The sequence below is a fragment of the Mesoplodon bidens genome, assembly GCF_964165515.1.
Source record: "Mesoplodon bidens genome assembly, chromosome: 16".
In the NCBI taxonomy this organism is placed as follows: Eukaryota; Metazoa; Chordata; class Mammalia; order Artiodactyla; family Ziphiidae; genus Mesoplodon; species Mesoplodon bidens.
Genome location: NC_138173.1, coordinates 16,596,976 through 16,613,367, shown reverse-complemented (window position 1 = coordinate 16,613,367; position 16,392 = coordinate 16,596,976). Strand labels below are relative to the sequence as shown.

General features: G+C 37.8%; 1 protein-coding gene across 8 annotated transcripts in view; it reads left to right on the top strand.

Annotated features, from left to right (window-relative positions):
- EYA1 (EYA transcriptional coactivator and phosphatase 1) overlaps nucleotides 1-16,392 on the top strand; it is a gene marked incomplete at its 5' end in the record, with an annotated part of 317,837 nt that overhangs the window by 156,857 nt on the left and 144,588 nt on the right. For 4 of the 8 annotated variants that reach the window (XM_081258274.1, XM_081258272.1, XM_081258273.1 and 1 more), the window contains one exon: nucleotides 4,754-4,868. In XM_081258274.1, coding sequence (XP_081114400.1) covers nucleotides 4,754-4,868 — 115 coding nt within the window. Of the gene's footprint in view, nucleotides 1-3,130; nucleotides 3,181-4,749; nucleotides 4,869-16,392 lie in introns of those variants that run through there. The other 4 variants (XM_081258276.1, XM_081258275.1, XM_081258271.1 and 1 more) reach the window with 2 other exon arrangements.

Here is a 16,392-nt window from a genome sequence, read left to right as displayed (position 1 = left end):
GATTTAGAATCCCTTTCCATTTACAGTTTACTTTTCACAGAACATTATTAACTTTTTGGCTTCATACATGATCTTCTGTCAGATGCTTTTGATTTGTAATTTAGCAAAGTATAATAAACAGTGCAAAAGTCATGAATTTTGCTCTGCATCCTGAGCTCTGTGGTAGGGAAAAATGTGATAAAATGTGTACCTTAAGTCTTGTTTGATGATCTCTCAAAGCAAGTTTGCCTTCTGGAAATAATTTCTGGGGTTGAAGAGCATGGTATTAACAGATTTAATGTGGCTATTCAATGGATTGGCGAAGTACTATGTGAGGTTTAACAAAATGAGAGAGACAAATTGAACATCAACAAAAGTTACATCTGTGAAGAATTAGAAATTTAATTAGAAAAAAGGCAAACTTAAAAGACCTCATTAACTAATCAGAAGTCAAAGTTACTAGTTGCGGATCCTTGAATTGAAATTCTAAGAAGTTCTGCTCTCTTTTTTCTCTGTATTTTCACAACTCTGTCAGTACGCTACTCTGGGTATTCTCTACAAAGAGTTTTAAAAAGCATTAAAGTGAAATGACTTCATTGTAATCTAAGATGACCATTTATAATGTTATGGGAAATATTTTTGCACTCCTAGGAGCATTTGAATTAAAAATACCAGATTAGGAGGAGACAAGAAACATACTAGGTTTATGGATGTAAAGCAGAAAATATGAGCTTACTGAATGCCTAACAGCATTTTTCTGAAAACCATGAAATAGTTTCTTTTCTCTTTGAATTGAAAGGCGCCTAATTAATTATTTTTGCAGCACATTATGTTTTTAGACCTTGAAAACCTAGAACCTTCCAGAGATACTGGCAAACATAAGAGAAAATCAACGCCAATCAGAAATAGGTGTTCTTTTTAGATAAGTCATTACAAGAGTATGTTTTCTTACTGCACTGTAATCTTGTACTACACATAAAAAACTAAAAGCATGTGAAGTGTAGCATTTTGTAAACTGTAACTAATTTTGCTCACATCTGTGTCTAATTGTTGTCTGCATTCGCATTCTTGAGAGTAGATTTATTTTTCCTGGACCACGATGTGGATTCAGCTGACCAGCCTAAGTGAGGATTAGTTGTTTTAAAGTTATTTTGATTAAAGAGTCATTTTTAAAAACAGTAACACACAACACATGGTTTAACTAATCCTTGAGACACAAAAGAATATATCTGATGTATACTTAATGAAATGAAGGTCATGGATACGGGTTCAAAAATTGTAGTGTACGAAGTACAGTAGAGACTGAGTCCAGCCAGCCTAAAAAAAAGTACGTTGTTGTGAAAATGCATTTTTTTCAGTGAGAAAGCGTGTTAGAATGATTCTTATTTTGAAGTTCATTTTTTTAATTAACAGATTGACTTTGCAATTAAATAGGATAGGTTAAACCTCAAATATAAATATAATCAAACTTTCAAAGTATACAAGGAAACTAAAATTAGGTTTTTAAGATGATACTATCTAGCCAAGGTTAAAATAGGAATGTATTTTAATATGTAACAGAAGGTATGTTTTACATACTCTTTCACATAATTAAGCCAAGAGAGTTCTTAAAATTAAGTTAGTTCTCACCTATAATTTATTCCAGGTGTATAAAAGTGGAAAAAAAGAGAAAAAAAGGAAATTTATCCTTGAGGTATATCGCTGCAGTTTCTAAAGGAAAACATTTAATCTTGTGTGAGAACATTAATTTCAAAAAAAATATCAGAAGCCAGTTATCACCAAATGACCTATCTGTAGGCATTAAAATGAAACTTTTATTGAATACTCAGGCATCCCTTTAAAATTATTTTTCGTCCTGCACATATTTTAGAAAAGTATACCCAGAAATTTCATGTCACATTATACCAAGATATTTAGACTTTAATGATGCTTTATTCTTGCCAAAAAGGTAGTACTTTTTAATTTCATAAATCATAATTAAAAAATAACAGGACTCAACAGAAGATGCTTGGCTGGATAACTTTAATGCCATTTGAGATGCTTCAGTTTTTTCATCTTTGTTCTGTAACCCTAATTGATGTCTGTTCCAGTTGAATGAAAATACACATCAAAGATTTGGAATTCTGAGTCATTTTAAACGTTATGCAGAATTCCCTTTACCTCCGAGGCAGGCGTTAGCCTGAGCTTGTGGGCCAGCGGCCCACCCTCACCTGAGCTTATCACCTGCTGGCAGTTTTGCTGTCTCTGGACGAAGGACAGTGACTAGCAAAGCCTGCAAGCTAAGTTAGCTGTTCAGTGAAATGCCAAATACAGATTCATCTGGAGACAAAAGAGACCAGAACTCTGGCCAGCTGAGACACTGAATTGATTATTCAACTATCCATTCTCTCTCCTGGTTTAAAAGGTGGAAAATTAAACCAAAAGCGAACGGCTTTTGCTATTTCACCAGGCAGTGATGGATTTCCCTGAATTTAAACATGCACTGAATTTTCAGTTTGCTTGGGTACATGAGCACATTGCTCCACGATGGGACTTTGGGGAGGAGAACGTGCTTTTGCCATTTCTCGTTGAGTCCGGCACTGCCTGAAAGTAGCCCAGAAGCCGTTTTGGTGAATGTTCAATGACAAATAGTAAATATAGGAGAAAACCATCACGATAAGGATAAGGACTGTCAGGTGTCAAAGGCATGGGCGGGAGATCTCTTTCAGCTGGTGATAGCAGAAGATGAAAGATCTTCTGAGGATGCTGGAGGGTTAATGCTTGAACTACTGCTGTGAAACACACTCATTTTGCTAATAGCTATTTTTTTTTCCAAGCACCTTGTCCAAGCTGCCTGGATAAGGCTGCTTTGCATGTTGATTGGGGGAGGGGTAATCCCGTTTGCAGCTGTCATAGGCCAGTGATGAATCACTATCCCGTCATTTGGCTGCCTTCCCCCCTAACAAGGGGAGGAGGAGGGCAGACCTGGAGGAGGAAACAACAGTGGAGACCTCAACTTAAAGACAATATGCCTTTCACCGCTGCAGTATCCTCCTTTTTCTCTTTTGGTTAAAAGAGAGCATTGTAGTCCTGAGCCACGTGCTCTGTATAATTAAGAACTGACACTGAAGCAGAGTAACAACAGCTTCTAATTTTTTACCCCTGATCACAGGTGCAAACATCTCAAACCAGTTCAGATGTTGCTGTTTCCTCAAGTTGCAGGTAAGGATATCGTTGATATTTGACATTTGGAGAGATTACCTTTCTGTGACCCCCCCCTATCTATTTTTGTCTAGTATTTCTTAATTATTTCTATTAATAGACTTGGTTGGAAATTACTTAACCATTTGTGTGTGTGTGTGTGTGCTTGTAAAAAAAAATTGTTAAATATATAGAAAGGGAAGAGGATCCTGGGTTTGAAAATGATTAGGGGTTCTAGTTTCTGGGGTTAGGAAAACTGTGAATGTGTCATGAGAATTAGGGGAGAAAAATTGGATTTTAAGCCATCTCCCATTTGAATCCAGAAGACTTGGGGAAGTCAAAGCTCACTTTGGAAGTAAGACGGTTCATGTTAAGCCGTTTTAAAAACTGACGTTTACAGTCAGTTTAAGTGCAGCCTCCAAATTAAAACGACTGTAGCTTTTATTGGCCTGGCGGGATGAGCAGACAGTCCTAGCTTCATACATATTAACCCCCCTCCTTTTTTTTTTTTTTTTTTTTTAGAAAAACACAAAGTTTAAAATAAAGTGAACGGGCCTTAGACTTTCAGACACTTGGCTGTCAGAAAACAGAACGGTATCTAGGTGTGTTTTTAGTCACTTTAAACAAATGCTCGCCTCTCTTCATTAAGAACAGATGCAATATAAGTGAATAGCTCTGAAACTGTGAACATGAGTAGTGGCTTCTGTACCCTGTAGAGCATAGGCAACTGCCGAGTCGAAGAACTTTCTGGGGGATTTCGCTGGTTTTGTGTTGTAAAAATGCCCAATTTGAGCAGGGAAGTGGCATTGTGCTTATTTCCCTGAGTGGGTGACAGCTGAGGTATTCCGACTGCTCATGTTCCTGGGGGCTCACTGTATGCTGTCCTGATCCCTCCTCACTTGGGCAGGCTGTATGTAATCCACAAAGCAAACAAGTGAGCCGACATCAGGATGTTTTAATGCTGCATTTGTTTCAAGGGAGACAGAGGAACAATTAAGCAGTTTCCCAGAGTAAACACATGCATCAGGGACATCTCATTCCCTGTCACTGGACTATAGGCTTCAAGTGTTGTATTTGGTTTGGAGACCCATTAAATCACAATTGGGCGGTAAATTATAAGGGAGTACCTAGTGCTAATTTATTAGATGAAAGAGATTCCATAGAAAAGTGATTTTTCTTTTCAATATTACACTTTCGTCTTTTAGAACAAAAATGCCTTGGGGGTTTTTTCCCACCTGAAAAGGGAAGCATGATGGTCTGTTTTCTTTGATAATAAAAATAGATGGAATTGTCTCCTTAGATCTTGGGACTTGATGAGCTATCGGAGGAGAGAAAAAGAGATTAAAAAAAACTCTGTATGAATGTTTGGCTGAATAGGTAAGGCCAGTGACATCTTGTAATAGTACAGGTTACATTTTCACTTCAGCCATCCTTTCATAATGTAAGACAAACTATTTTGAGTCGAAGAAGATAGATACAATGGGGCTTTTGTGCGAATGTGTTTCAAAGAAGGTGTCAAGTCGTTAGCACATTAAATAGTAGGGTTATGAATTTGGTACATCTGTCAAACGGAAGGCTTCTTGTCTTTAGGTCTATGGAAATGCAGGATCTAACCAGCCCGCATAGCCGTCTGAGTGGTAGTAGTGAATCCCCCAAACTCGATAACTCTCATATAAATAGTAATTCCATGACTCCCAATGGCACCGAAGGTGAGTGTCTGCCTTCTCACTGTTTACTTTGCACCTTGTTTCTTCATCAGTGTACATTGTGTTACTAGGTGGTTATGATTTCAGTTGTCAAATCCATGAAACCACTGTTTTATTTCTTGTTTAGGTAATTTGACTTATAATCAGTATCCACCCTTACTTAGGGACTGCATGTTACCAGGTTATTATAACATTACACAGACTGGTTTTATTTCACATAGATGCATATGTATGCATGACATATTTAAGCTTTGAGTGTGTTTTTTCTTCTTGTTGATCGCTCTCCACAGCACAGTATCAATCTGCAATCGTTTTGCTCTCTGAGCCATGAGAATTTGGATTATTTCCTTTATTTTACTTTCCCTTTGTTACTAAATATAATCAAATTTGTTTCAAGGCAACATTAGACTGGATTGTCTCTAAATATCAATACAATAATTTGTGTGCCTAATGTTCTTGTGGCTTTGGCCATTGAAATATAAAGAAGTAAAAAAATACTTATTGTTTACAAATATATGACCTTACTTGGAAGATAACATGACATTCATTTACTTTCTTAAAGATTAAGTATATACTTCAAACACAGTACTGTTACAATGATTTTTGTGTAATTAATACATATGAATATTTATGTAAAGTTTATGTAAATAGGAATGCCTACTTTAATCCATATATACCTAAGTCTAAACATATAGGTAAAGCTATTTGTATGTATCGTTAGCTGTCGTGCACGTTTATTTAGGTACTATACATATTTTTAAAACTTCATAGAAGGGTATGTTACATATTGCATTGTATTTATTTCTACTTTAGCCTATTGAAATATTCCTTCTTCACAGATGATATTTTTGCTTATTTATTCCTTACTAAGCCTTAGGACCTTGATGAACTTAGAACATAAGTTTCACTAGAAGTTTGATGAATTATCTACATTAGAATTCCATCCATAAACAAAACCCTTCACCATCATTTCTCAATCACCATGATGATCTTTTATCATAGTTCTTAAAAACAACAACAACAAAAAACCCCAAATGCCATAAAATTGTTTGTTTGGTGCAATATTCCAGTATGTGTGAAGGAAGCATTTTGAAACTGATAATAATATGAAATTTCTGGTAATGGATACAATATAAAATCAGTTGTTTCTGATAGGAGATAACTTTTACAGCCTCAGTGATTGTTTTTACATGTAGTAGTCTGTATTTTCCTTTTTGAGTAAATACTTTCATTTACGGAAAATGGTCCCTGTCAAAAGTAGAAACTTTGCTGACCTAGCAAAAAAAAATCTCTGAAAAAGGTTCCTTTACATGTGAAACTCTCTTCTGCCCATTTTGATAGGCAATCAAAAAGAAATTTCACTTATGTATAGGAAAGTCATTCTAGCATTTAGGAAGATTTTATAGAGCAGATGAAATAAAAGCCAGCAGTCCTTTTTTTCTCTCCTTTGGAATTTGGCTTCAGGTGTGAGCATGGCAGCTGCTGCAGTGTGGACTGGACCGGGTGTGTGCACAGACACACAGACCACTGCAGGGCCCTGGACCGGTAGGCCCCATGCCAGTGTCAGCGTTCAGGGCGGCCGCTGAGGGCAGCATCAGGGGACCAGAGGTGGAAACCTGTAACAGTCATTCTCATCACTGTGAAGTCCAAATAAGACAATCATTTAAAGTAACTTAAGAAAAAAGAAGCTTTAAGTATGTTAAATTGTTTTGATTTATAGAATAGACCAATACATATTGGTAGGAGTAATTATGAAATTATGAGTTAATTTTCTTATATATGAAGAAATGAAATAGGGGTAAGATGTTTTCATTTTGTCATCGTTTTACTGGCAAATCATCTCCTACAAAAGAAGAACCAGGCAATATTGAAACAGAGTATGTGTTGGAGACTGCCCCCTTGGATGGCTTTGTGTGCGTGATGCGTGGTTTGCTTTTTAAGGACATGTGAAATGATACTATTTCTGAATATATTTCATAGCTTGATGTCATGTTTGTATTCAGTATATGTACTTGATCAGATTTTTGCATAACTAAAATCCAAAGTAAGAAAATGTTTTAGATAACTGTGTAATCTGCTGAACCATCAATTTGGGAAATACTTAGAAATTATTTCTCTCCTAAAAAAAACCCCCAAAAACTCTTAGTTATCTTATAGCTTAGAAATGGATTTTTTTAGACCTATATCAGACAGGTACCCAGTTACTCACCTCCCTCTGTTTTCGGGCATTCTTTACTGGTATACTTTGCAAAGGTTATGGTAATTAGAAAGTGAAGTGAGAAATCACTATAAATGATCCAAAGAATACATGAAATTTTAGTCAGTCGACTGGGGCATCAGTTTTACTTTAGTGTACAGTTTGAAAACATGGACCCAAACTTTCTTCACCATCTATGCTACATGTCTGTTCGGATGCAAACGATATCAGAAAGTTCTGGGTTGTTATTAAGTTTGTGAATCAATTTATCATGCTGCTTACATGTTGCATAAGGCATTTGTGTCTTTTCTCTCAGTCACCACTAGAGGAGTTCAGCTTAAAAATCAGTGAATTCACAGTGGCCGACATGCTTTCCTGGAATAGAATCATTATAGATTTTCCTATTCCTTCTTTGAAATCTTATTTATTTTGAAACCAGCAGTATTTACCAATGAATTAGAGGAATGAAAAAAACAAGAAATCCCTTAACTTTTCAAAGTGTGTTTAAAATATCAATCACCTCCCCTAAGTCCATAACAAGTGTTTCTAGCTATCCCCACCATGATGGATATTTAAGTGACTTTATTGCAGCCCAGTTGCAATGAGTCTCCTTAATTAGGTCAACAGAACTTCCATTGAGTGTACATAGTTGTTGGCCCTTCACCCACTTAGATAGGTGGTCTTCTCTCACCAGAGCCTTTTTTTATTTCCTGCAATCACTTGTTCCTATCATGAGGCTAAGAAAACATGAAAATCTCCTGTATCAAAAACCATAAGTTCATCTGAAGAACAAACAAGAAGGGAATGGAGTGGAGAGGCAGAGAATATTAAGTTTCTTCTGAAGTTGGCTGCCAAATTATCATAAGACTCAGTGTTTGTAGGTTCTGTCCTCACAGGCTAGTGCCTATTTTCATGGTTCATCTAAGGGATAAAGACAGAAAGACACTGAGCTGCCGCCTCAAACACTGTGCTTTTCTCTTTCCTAATTGAAATGTTCTTTAGTGAGATTCATTGTTTGAATGTTTCAGATTTCAAAAGTTTCAACTCTTCATATTTGTATATTCTATTCCAACCTCTCTGTGAATTGTTATTGTTGCAGTGAACTGTGGGTTTCACCCAGTTTATAAATCTTTGAACTAGAAAACATAAAGAGGCAAAAATACAAAATAGCATCAATGAATGCTTGACTTGCATTAAGAAAAGCACTGTTAGAAGTGATATGTTTCCAGATGAGTTAATAAATATTTTAGATGACTGTTCAACAATTAAAGCTTGACCTGGAGAGACTGATGGAATGGTTATGGAAACATCAGTGGTGGCTTTTCTTTTAACTGTTTTCTTCTAGTCTTTTCGTCTTCCGGGACAGAATGGAAGAGGAATTTCTTATTAGATTATTAAAGCATAATTTTTAAGACATAGGCTCTTGGGTGGTGATACTCCTATTAGATAAACATGAGCGTCGGACCTGAGAGGATTTCCAATGTGTAGGTATATGTTCCGGCCTCTCTTTGGTAGAGGCTGCGTGTTGACGTTTGTGTTGTGTAAGTGTGAGACGTAGTTGGGAAATGTTTCTTCAGAAGGACCTAGGGCTCTAGCAGTAAAAGGATTTTTATTTACGTACCTAATTAAGGCCTTGTTTGCAAAGCAGTGATTCTTTCCATCTTTGTTTTTTCTGGTTGTCTTAAATCCACAGGAGCATAAGATTGGTCAGTTCATATATTGCTAGCGTGAGTGTTTATTTTTGGTTGTCTAGGGCTGAGGAGCGGCGAAGGGCAAAAAAGAGGTGTGAGCAAGCAGAACTCAAAAGCTCTCATTCTGAGTTGTCTTGATTGCAAATTCAGAGGCAAACTCAAGAAGAGGCTAAACTTGTCTTAAAGCCGAGGAATTTGTCTTGAAGTGACATAAAACCAGATGCAATTGGAATCTTCACTACAAATAGGGTTTCAGGAATTCTGATGGTAATTCAAGTAGTAATTTTGAATTGGTATATCAGATTTCCCAGATGATAAGAGATGCAATCTTGGATTAGGTGGCTAAATTTTCTGCATTTTAAGACTGATTTAGTTGTGTATTTCATATTTTAGGCTGATAGGTTAATTCAATTTTACAAATTTCTATTATCAGAAGTTATTTGAAAGTTGCTTTATCCTTTCTACAAAGCTTAGACTGCAAACAAATTGTCAGTATCTTGAATTTGCTTTCCTCACTGTAATTTTAATTTCGTAAAATACCGTTATATCCAAGTAGAGTATTTTTAAGAACTCTTACTTATGAAAAATATGTAAACTGGAGTGAAAGTGTATAACATTATGGTTTGAGGCTACATTTTAAAAGCTATATTTATATATATGTGGTCAAATTTTCTGTTGTCAGTAGAAAAAACGGTAATCTAATTTTATTGTTGTTTACATTCTGCACATGATTTCGTTTCTGGAAGATGAAGGGACATTGTGAGTAAAGGGGTTTCTAAGTGACACTTTTAGAGTCTGTCTGTAGCCACAGAATTGGCCTCTTTTAAATTGTTCTTTAGCAAAAGCTGTGGAAGCATGAAAACTATAACTTGTTAGGATTTAATATTTGCGTATACAGTGTATGAGAATAATTTTCACATGCCTATTGGTAGTTAATGAAAATAATAGCTAATTTTTAAGAATAACTTATTATCAGTCACTAAGCTGACCATTCTCTCTGATTCATTTCATTAGTCTTCAGAAAATCCTTTGAGATCGCCAACATAGTGGTTGAGACACTGGGTTTGAATCCCAGCTCCGTTTGCTGGCTGTGTGAGCTCAGGCACGTTAACTTCTGTGTGGCTTAGTCTCCTCATCTGTACAGTGGGGATAACATCAGGCCTTAACATCAGGCTTGCTGTGAGGATGATAAGTAAAACTTGTAACACACTAGGAACTTACTAAGTGCTCTATGAATTTCTAGACCATATGAAAATAATAGCCCCTTCCAGAGTACCATTATCGTTTCAGGTACAATAAAACTGAGTCTTGGAAAGTTAAATGCCAAGTTGAAAGACACATGATTTGTAACTGGTACCACTGGTATCTGACATGGTATTTGAATCAAGTTCTGTTTGAGTCCAGAGCCTGGGTTTTCAAATCACTGTATCACTCTAGGGAGAATATACATGATTCCACCATCTGCCAATACCTTTTCTAATACCTTCGTACTAAACATTGGTACCTCCACTGTCCTCATGACTGGAGAACACTGTTCTCTAGCAAACAGCAGAGCTGTAAAAGGACCAATGGCAAAGGCTTTGATGACAAAAGGACTTCATTATAAGGACAACTCCCCAGGGTAGTCATACTCTGGTTTTTAAGTTCTTTTGTGCATAAGTGTGTGAGATTTCTTCCTTGTGTCATGTGCACATAGCATATTGCATCAATAGGTTAACTTCTAGGGGATTGTCTCTTACTAGTTTTCATTTTCAAAGCTTTAGACTTAATTATAATTCCACCAGCCGTCCATCTATGTTAAGCCTCTCTGGGATCAAACGGAGTTGGGAAGTCATCTCTGCTTTTCATTATAATAGTCATTATTATATGCACATTTGGATTGAAGCAGTATTACTGTGAAATTTTAAAAGTGGTTGCAGTTTTGCTACTGCTCAAGAGTAAGTCTTTTCGGCCTCAGAAAATATTTTGAAGTGGGTGATAAATTTGGTCACATTTCTCTTGACTTTAAGAACCAGGTCATAGTAACCAAGCAAAACTCAAAGAAGAAGCTTGAATGGCATTTGTTGCGGCTCCATAGGAAGAGCAGTTACCAAAGCCATGAGTTGGGAACATGCGTGCTACATCCTAGGAACAGGAGGAGAGAGAATGACAGGGAGTGGAAGAGGTCAAGTGGGAGGAAGAGAGGGGTGGCATGTGTAGGGCTTGCAGGTTGGCAAACATACTCTAGCCAATTATATATCACTAACTATCTTTCATAGTAATAATAGGAACTATAATACTGCCTGAAACTAGGCTCAGAGTTTCTAGAGGGCCAGGCTTCTTGATAAACTAATGACTCCATGTAGACAGTTTTCATCTACTCCCAGTATCAATAGTTCAGAGAATTACGGTTCTGGGGCACCTCTCCCCTAGCTGGGCCAGAACTTTCATTGGAACAGAAATATGTATAACTTCCTAAGGACATCCTATCTCTGGGAGGAACTTTGGTTTCCCCCAGAGGGATGTGCAAACCTTTAGTGAGTGCCAGTATTTAGGCCAATCCTTATCCCTTTGGTCATGAATTCCCTGATATAAGTAATTCCTAATTTCTTAGGATGCCCAAGGATGTTTTGGGGTGAGCAGTATATAGATAAAAGGGGTGTGTATGTGTGTGTGTGCCTGCACGCGTGCACGCTTATTCTCACCTTGCTTACTTGGCATAAGGTCCAAGAATAATTCATTCTCTTCTTTTTGCCTCCAAACTCACAATATAATAGAAAGAATATATACATAATTGCAAATTTTCTATTTTTCCCTTTTCACGTTGGGTAGGAAAAAGTCATCTGTCACATGGCCATCCTCAAAGACTGCTAAATATTGCCTTTACTAAAAGAGAACATACATTTTGAGAAGCTAATTGAGGATTTACGTTAAGCTTTAGGGCACCCAAGTAGTTTATAACTAAAAGCTTACTATGATTATGTACAAGGTAGTTTGCTGGTTTTGCAGGTTTTTCAGTTCTATTTCATGCCTCCAGTGTCCCATTACACTGAAAAAGTTGGGTGAACTCTACCAAACACATTCCAAGGATGTATTTTATTTTATTTTTATTTTTATTTTTTTAAATTAATTAATTTATTTTTGGCTGCGTTGGGTCTTCATTGCTGTGCGTGGGCTTTCTCTAGTCGCGGTGAGCGGGAGCTACTCTTCCTTGTGGTGAGCAGGCTTTTCATTGTGGTGGCTTCTCTTGTTGCGGAACACGGGCTCTAGGCGCGCGGGCTTCAGTAGTTGTGGCTCGCGTGCTCTAGAGCGCAGGCTCAGTAGTTGTGGCTCACGGGCTTAGTTGCTCCGCGGCATGTGGGATCTTCCTGGATCAGGGCTCGAACCCGTGTCTCCTGCATTGGCAGGCAGATTCTTAACCACTGAGCCACCAGGGAAGCCCCCAAGGATGTATTTTAAAGTGCTCCCTGTAATATACAACAGAGACATTTTTTCTTTCATAAAATTAATCTAAATCAAAATCTAAAATACTTCCCTGTTTTATCACTGCATCTATTACCGGTAAGGGGAATTTTGTGTGGGGAGAATACTGTTTTAGCAAAACAAGGACTAGGAGCTGAATAGACAGAGTTCTTACTACCTAAGCAAGTCTTTTATTCCCTCCACCGACCTTATTTCCTTTTATCCTGAAAAAAGTTAGGGTAGCTTTTCTGCACCTCATTTTACAGAGTTTAAGTGATTATTCTATGCTTCCACAGCATATTATCTGTGTTGGAAAAGAGATTCAAAGGCGTGTCAGGCTAATTTTAAAGCCTGCATCCTTTACACTCAAAAAAAAAAGGACTTCCTAATAGCCTAAAAACTTAGCACTTACTGAAATACTTAACCTGCCTTAAGAAGTTTTTATGTTACTTTATCTAAGATTATTACCCGTCGAAGGAACTACAGCTTCCATTTATATGTGTATTTCACCTAGTAGAGGCTCAAGGGTCCCTAAGGCAGGGATAAGTCTGTTCACTATCGTGTCCTTAGCAGCTGGCAGAAGGCTTGGCCCTGATTAAGCAGTCAACAAATATTGGTTATTGCATATTACTAAGTAAATAATGCAGGTGAAGGATTCCAAGAGAAGGCTCACTGACTTTATTTACAAAGCATTAACAGATTCAATAAGTAGCTAAAGCCCATTTTGCAAATTTTTGAAAATGATCATTGCACAGACCAATTCCTACAGTAGCCATAGGCCGTCCATCCAGAGAATATCTGCAGTCAACCTTGCTGCTGAGTTTGAATTTGCTCCATAGTAACTAACTTGCATTTGATATGTACTAATTAACTGTTTTATAAATGGGAACTTCAACTTGGACTCAGTGTTATTTAGCAACGATGAATTAACTTTCACATAGTCCGAGAAACAGCTGAATGATAAAAAGATCAAGCAGTTAGCACGCTTAGGTTTAGTATCCTTACATAGATGGTAAGGAGTCATGACTGGAGGTTTAAGGGGAAAAATCGCAGGAGCAAGGATGTATACAGACTGCAGTGAAAAGAATATACATATCATATAAGAATATATATCGTATTATATATCCACTATTTCCTTGTTAATTCAAGAAATAGTTATTAAGTAATTGTGTCTAGAAATTTACCAAACACCATTCTTGCCAAGGAGAAGTTCATGGTCTACTGTGATTTGCAGACCAATAATCAGATGACCACCATACTTGATGCTCAGGGCTGTATTCTCCAGAGGAGGAGGGACACCTAATCATGACTGAGGTGATCTAAGGATGGTTTCTGCACACTGGTAACGCTTAAACTGAATCTTGAAGGAGAGGTAGAAAACCTCTGGATGCCAAGCCAGAAAGGCAGAAAGGGAGGCCATGCATTATTCAGCTGTAGCAAAGCCATCCCTGATCCCGGGGGCTGTGTTTGTATGTTGGGGGGGTGGGGCGGGGGGGGGTTGGTGAGAGACATGGCAGCCAGATGATGAATGGCCTTATGTACCAGGTTCAGGAGTTCGGATTCAATCCTGAAGGAACTGGGTGACCTGAAGGCTTGCAAACAGGAGAGTGATGTGATAAGAGTCTGTGTCTTGGAAATACACTGAGGTAGTACTTTGAAATGCTATTCAGTAGGTGGTAGGTGGGGAGAAAAGACTCCAGGTGAGAAGTTACGAGGGCATTTGAATCTAAAATCATGTACTTATTTATATATTTTTATTTCTGTCAGCACAAATTTCTATCTGATACTTGCCTTAAGGAAAGCAGAGAATGGATAATATTAAAAATATATCAGAGCAGTATTGCATGATCGTGAGAGGGTGGATTTTGCAGTCAGACTAACCTGGGCTTGAAATGTCAGTTTAGGGCTTCCCTGGTCACGCAGTGGTTGAGAGTCCGCCTGCCGATGCAGGGGACACGGGTTCGTGCCCCGGTCCGGGAAGATCCCACATGCCGTGGAGCGGCTGGGCCCGTGAGCCATGGCCGCTGAGCCTGCGCGTCCGGAGCCTGTGCTCTGCAACGGGAGAGGCCACAACAGTGAGAGGCCCGCGTACCACACACACACACACACAAAAAAAAAAAAAAAAAAATCAGTTTAGCTATTTACTAACAATGTAACGGACATGTGGGTTTTGAGAGACACCAGGGGGTTGGGGGAAGGCTTGGAAGCCAGGATACTAGCCCTGCCCCTTACCAGTTAGCAAGTGTGATGCCCTATATCTCTGCTTCCTGGTCTGTAAAATGAAGAGAACAATAGTACTGACCTGTAGGGGTGTGAGGATAGTTAAATGAGTGGGTAAAACACTTACAACAGTCTGACTCCTAGGAGATACTTACTGTCCATTGGCTGTTTTTGTTGTTACTGTTACTATCATATATGATCTCCGAGCCTCTGCTTTCCCCACTGTAAAATGGGGGTTGTACCTTTTTCACTGGGTGTGTTTCACCCAGTAGAGGCTCAAGGTTCTTTAAAGGCAGGGACAGACCTAAAATGCTAAGCACAGTCACTGCCATGCCACATGCTCAAAGAGTAGCAGCTATTAGTAAAGACTAATCCATGTTATATCTTTTTAAGCAAACATATGGCTACTGCATACTGGCTGGCTACTGCAGTGTTTCCATGGAAAGAGAAGATGTTTCCTTCCCTTGTGAGATCTGCACATCTCTTAATAGCCTTTGCAGGTACTTTGAGTACCTGTGGTACTCAATAAGTACTTTCTCAATTAATACACAGTGAGGGTAGTAGGATTTAGTTCTGGGTGCTCCTGTGATTCGGTGAAGAATGGGAAAAGGTATGATCTGAGATGTAAATTTGGTAGGTTGATTGCATTTTAGGCAAGTAAACCATTTTTCCAGATTGATATGATTGAGGTTATGAACCCAAGCCAGTTCATCTGCTTCCAATCTTCATACACCAGTTTATTTTACCAACCGCTAATTTGCAACATACAGTGGTACACTTTTGTTCAATGCCCTGCTCTTCTGGGACTTTCCTATTGCTGTGCCCTTCACTGATTGTTCAGATCTCCATCAGAGGAATGATTAAGGATGATAAAACCCTAATTGGACAACGTTTGATTTTTCAGTGGTTTCATAAAAGGTATAGTAATCAAAGAAATTTGAAACCTAATTGTGTGACCTTAGGCTAGTTTTTAAACATCTTTAAGCTGCAGTTTCCTCATCTTTCAAATGTGACAATTATAATAAATATCTCATGATGTTGCCATGAGAAGCAAATAAGCTGTTGCTTATAAAGTGCTTAGCACAATGCCTGGCATGTGGTAAATGCTCAATATATATAAGCTATTTTTAAAGTGACTACTCTTCCACATGAAAATTCTATGTAAGTATTGCCTATGCCATAAATTGAGACTGTTATGTTGCTAACTCAATTCTTAAAATTGGAACAACCTTTTCAGACCGTTGTGCCATGTTCCCATTCTTATAACACACTAAAAATGTTTAGATCCCACTTTGGCATCTAAATGTAGGTATCTGTTCAACGTCATCAAATGACACATTTAAGATTTGTGTGTTTCATTATGTATATTTTACTTAAAAGAAAAAAGGACCATAAACAAATATGAACTCTAATGATATGAGTGCTGAAGTGTTTTGGGGAACTATATTATGTCTGCAGCTTATTTTTAATGCATGTAGAATAAGATGGTTTTATGAGGAATAGGTGTGGAAAAGTAAATAGATTAAAATGTTAATGGTGAAATCCTGGTGGTAGGTTTCTGGCTGTTCACTGTATAGTTCTTTCAGCTTTTCAGTATGTAGGAAAATTTTTGTAATTAAAATATTGATGAAAAAAGTGAACCTCAGATACTTAAAGTGTCCTAGGAAGGAAACATTTATTTAGTTTTCACTGTGTACAAAGCACTGTGCCAGGTTCTAGCACATATACAATGAAGTATGACACTACCTCTGCCTTTAAAAGCTCACAGTCTGGTTGGGGGAGATAAGACTCTTTAAAAAATTTGGCAAAAACTGAAAGGTCACGTTGTGTCAATTAAATTATGAAGGCAGAGATTTCCAGTCTGTGGCTTAGAGATCCCCAGGAGTTGCAGAGCTAGTACTGAAAGTCAGCAAATTCTGTGCAGAGAGCTCTGTCCGAAGGATGAGGAAATTAATAGGTCACATACATCTTTAACTCT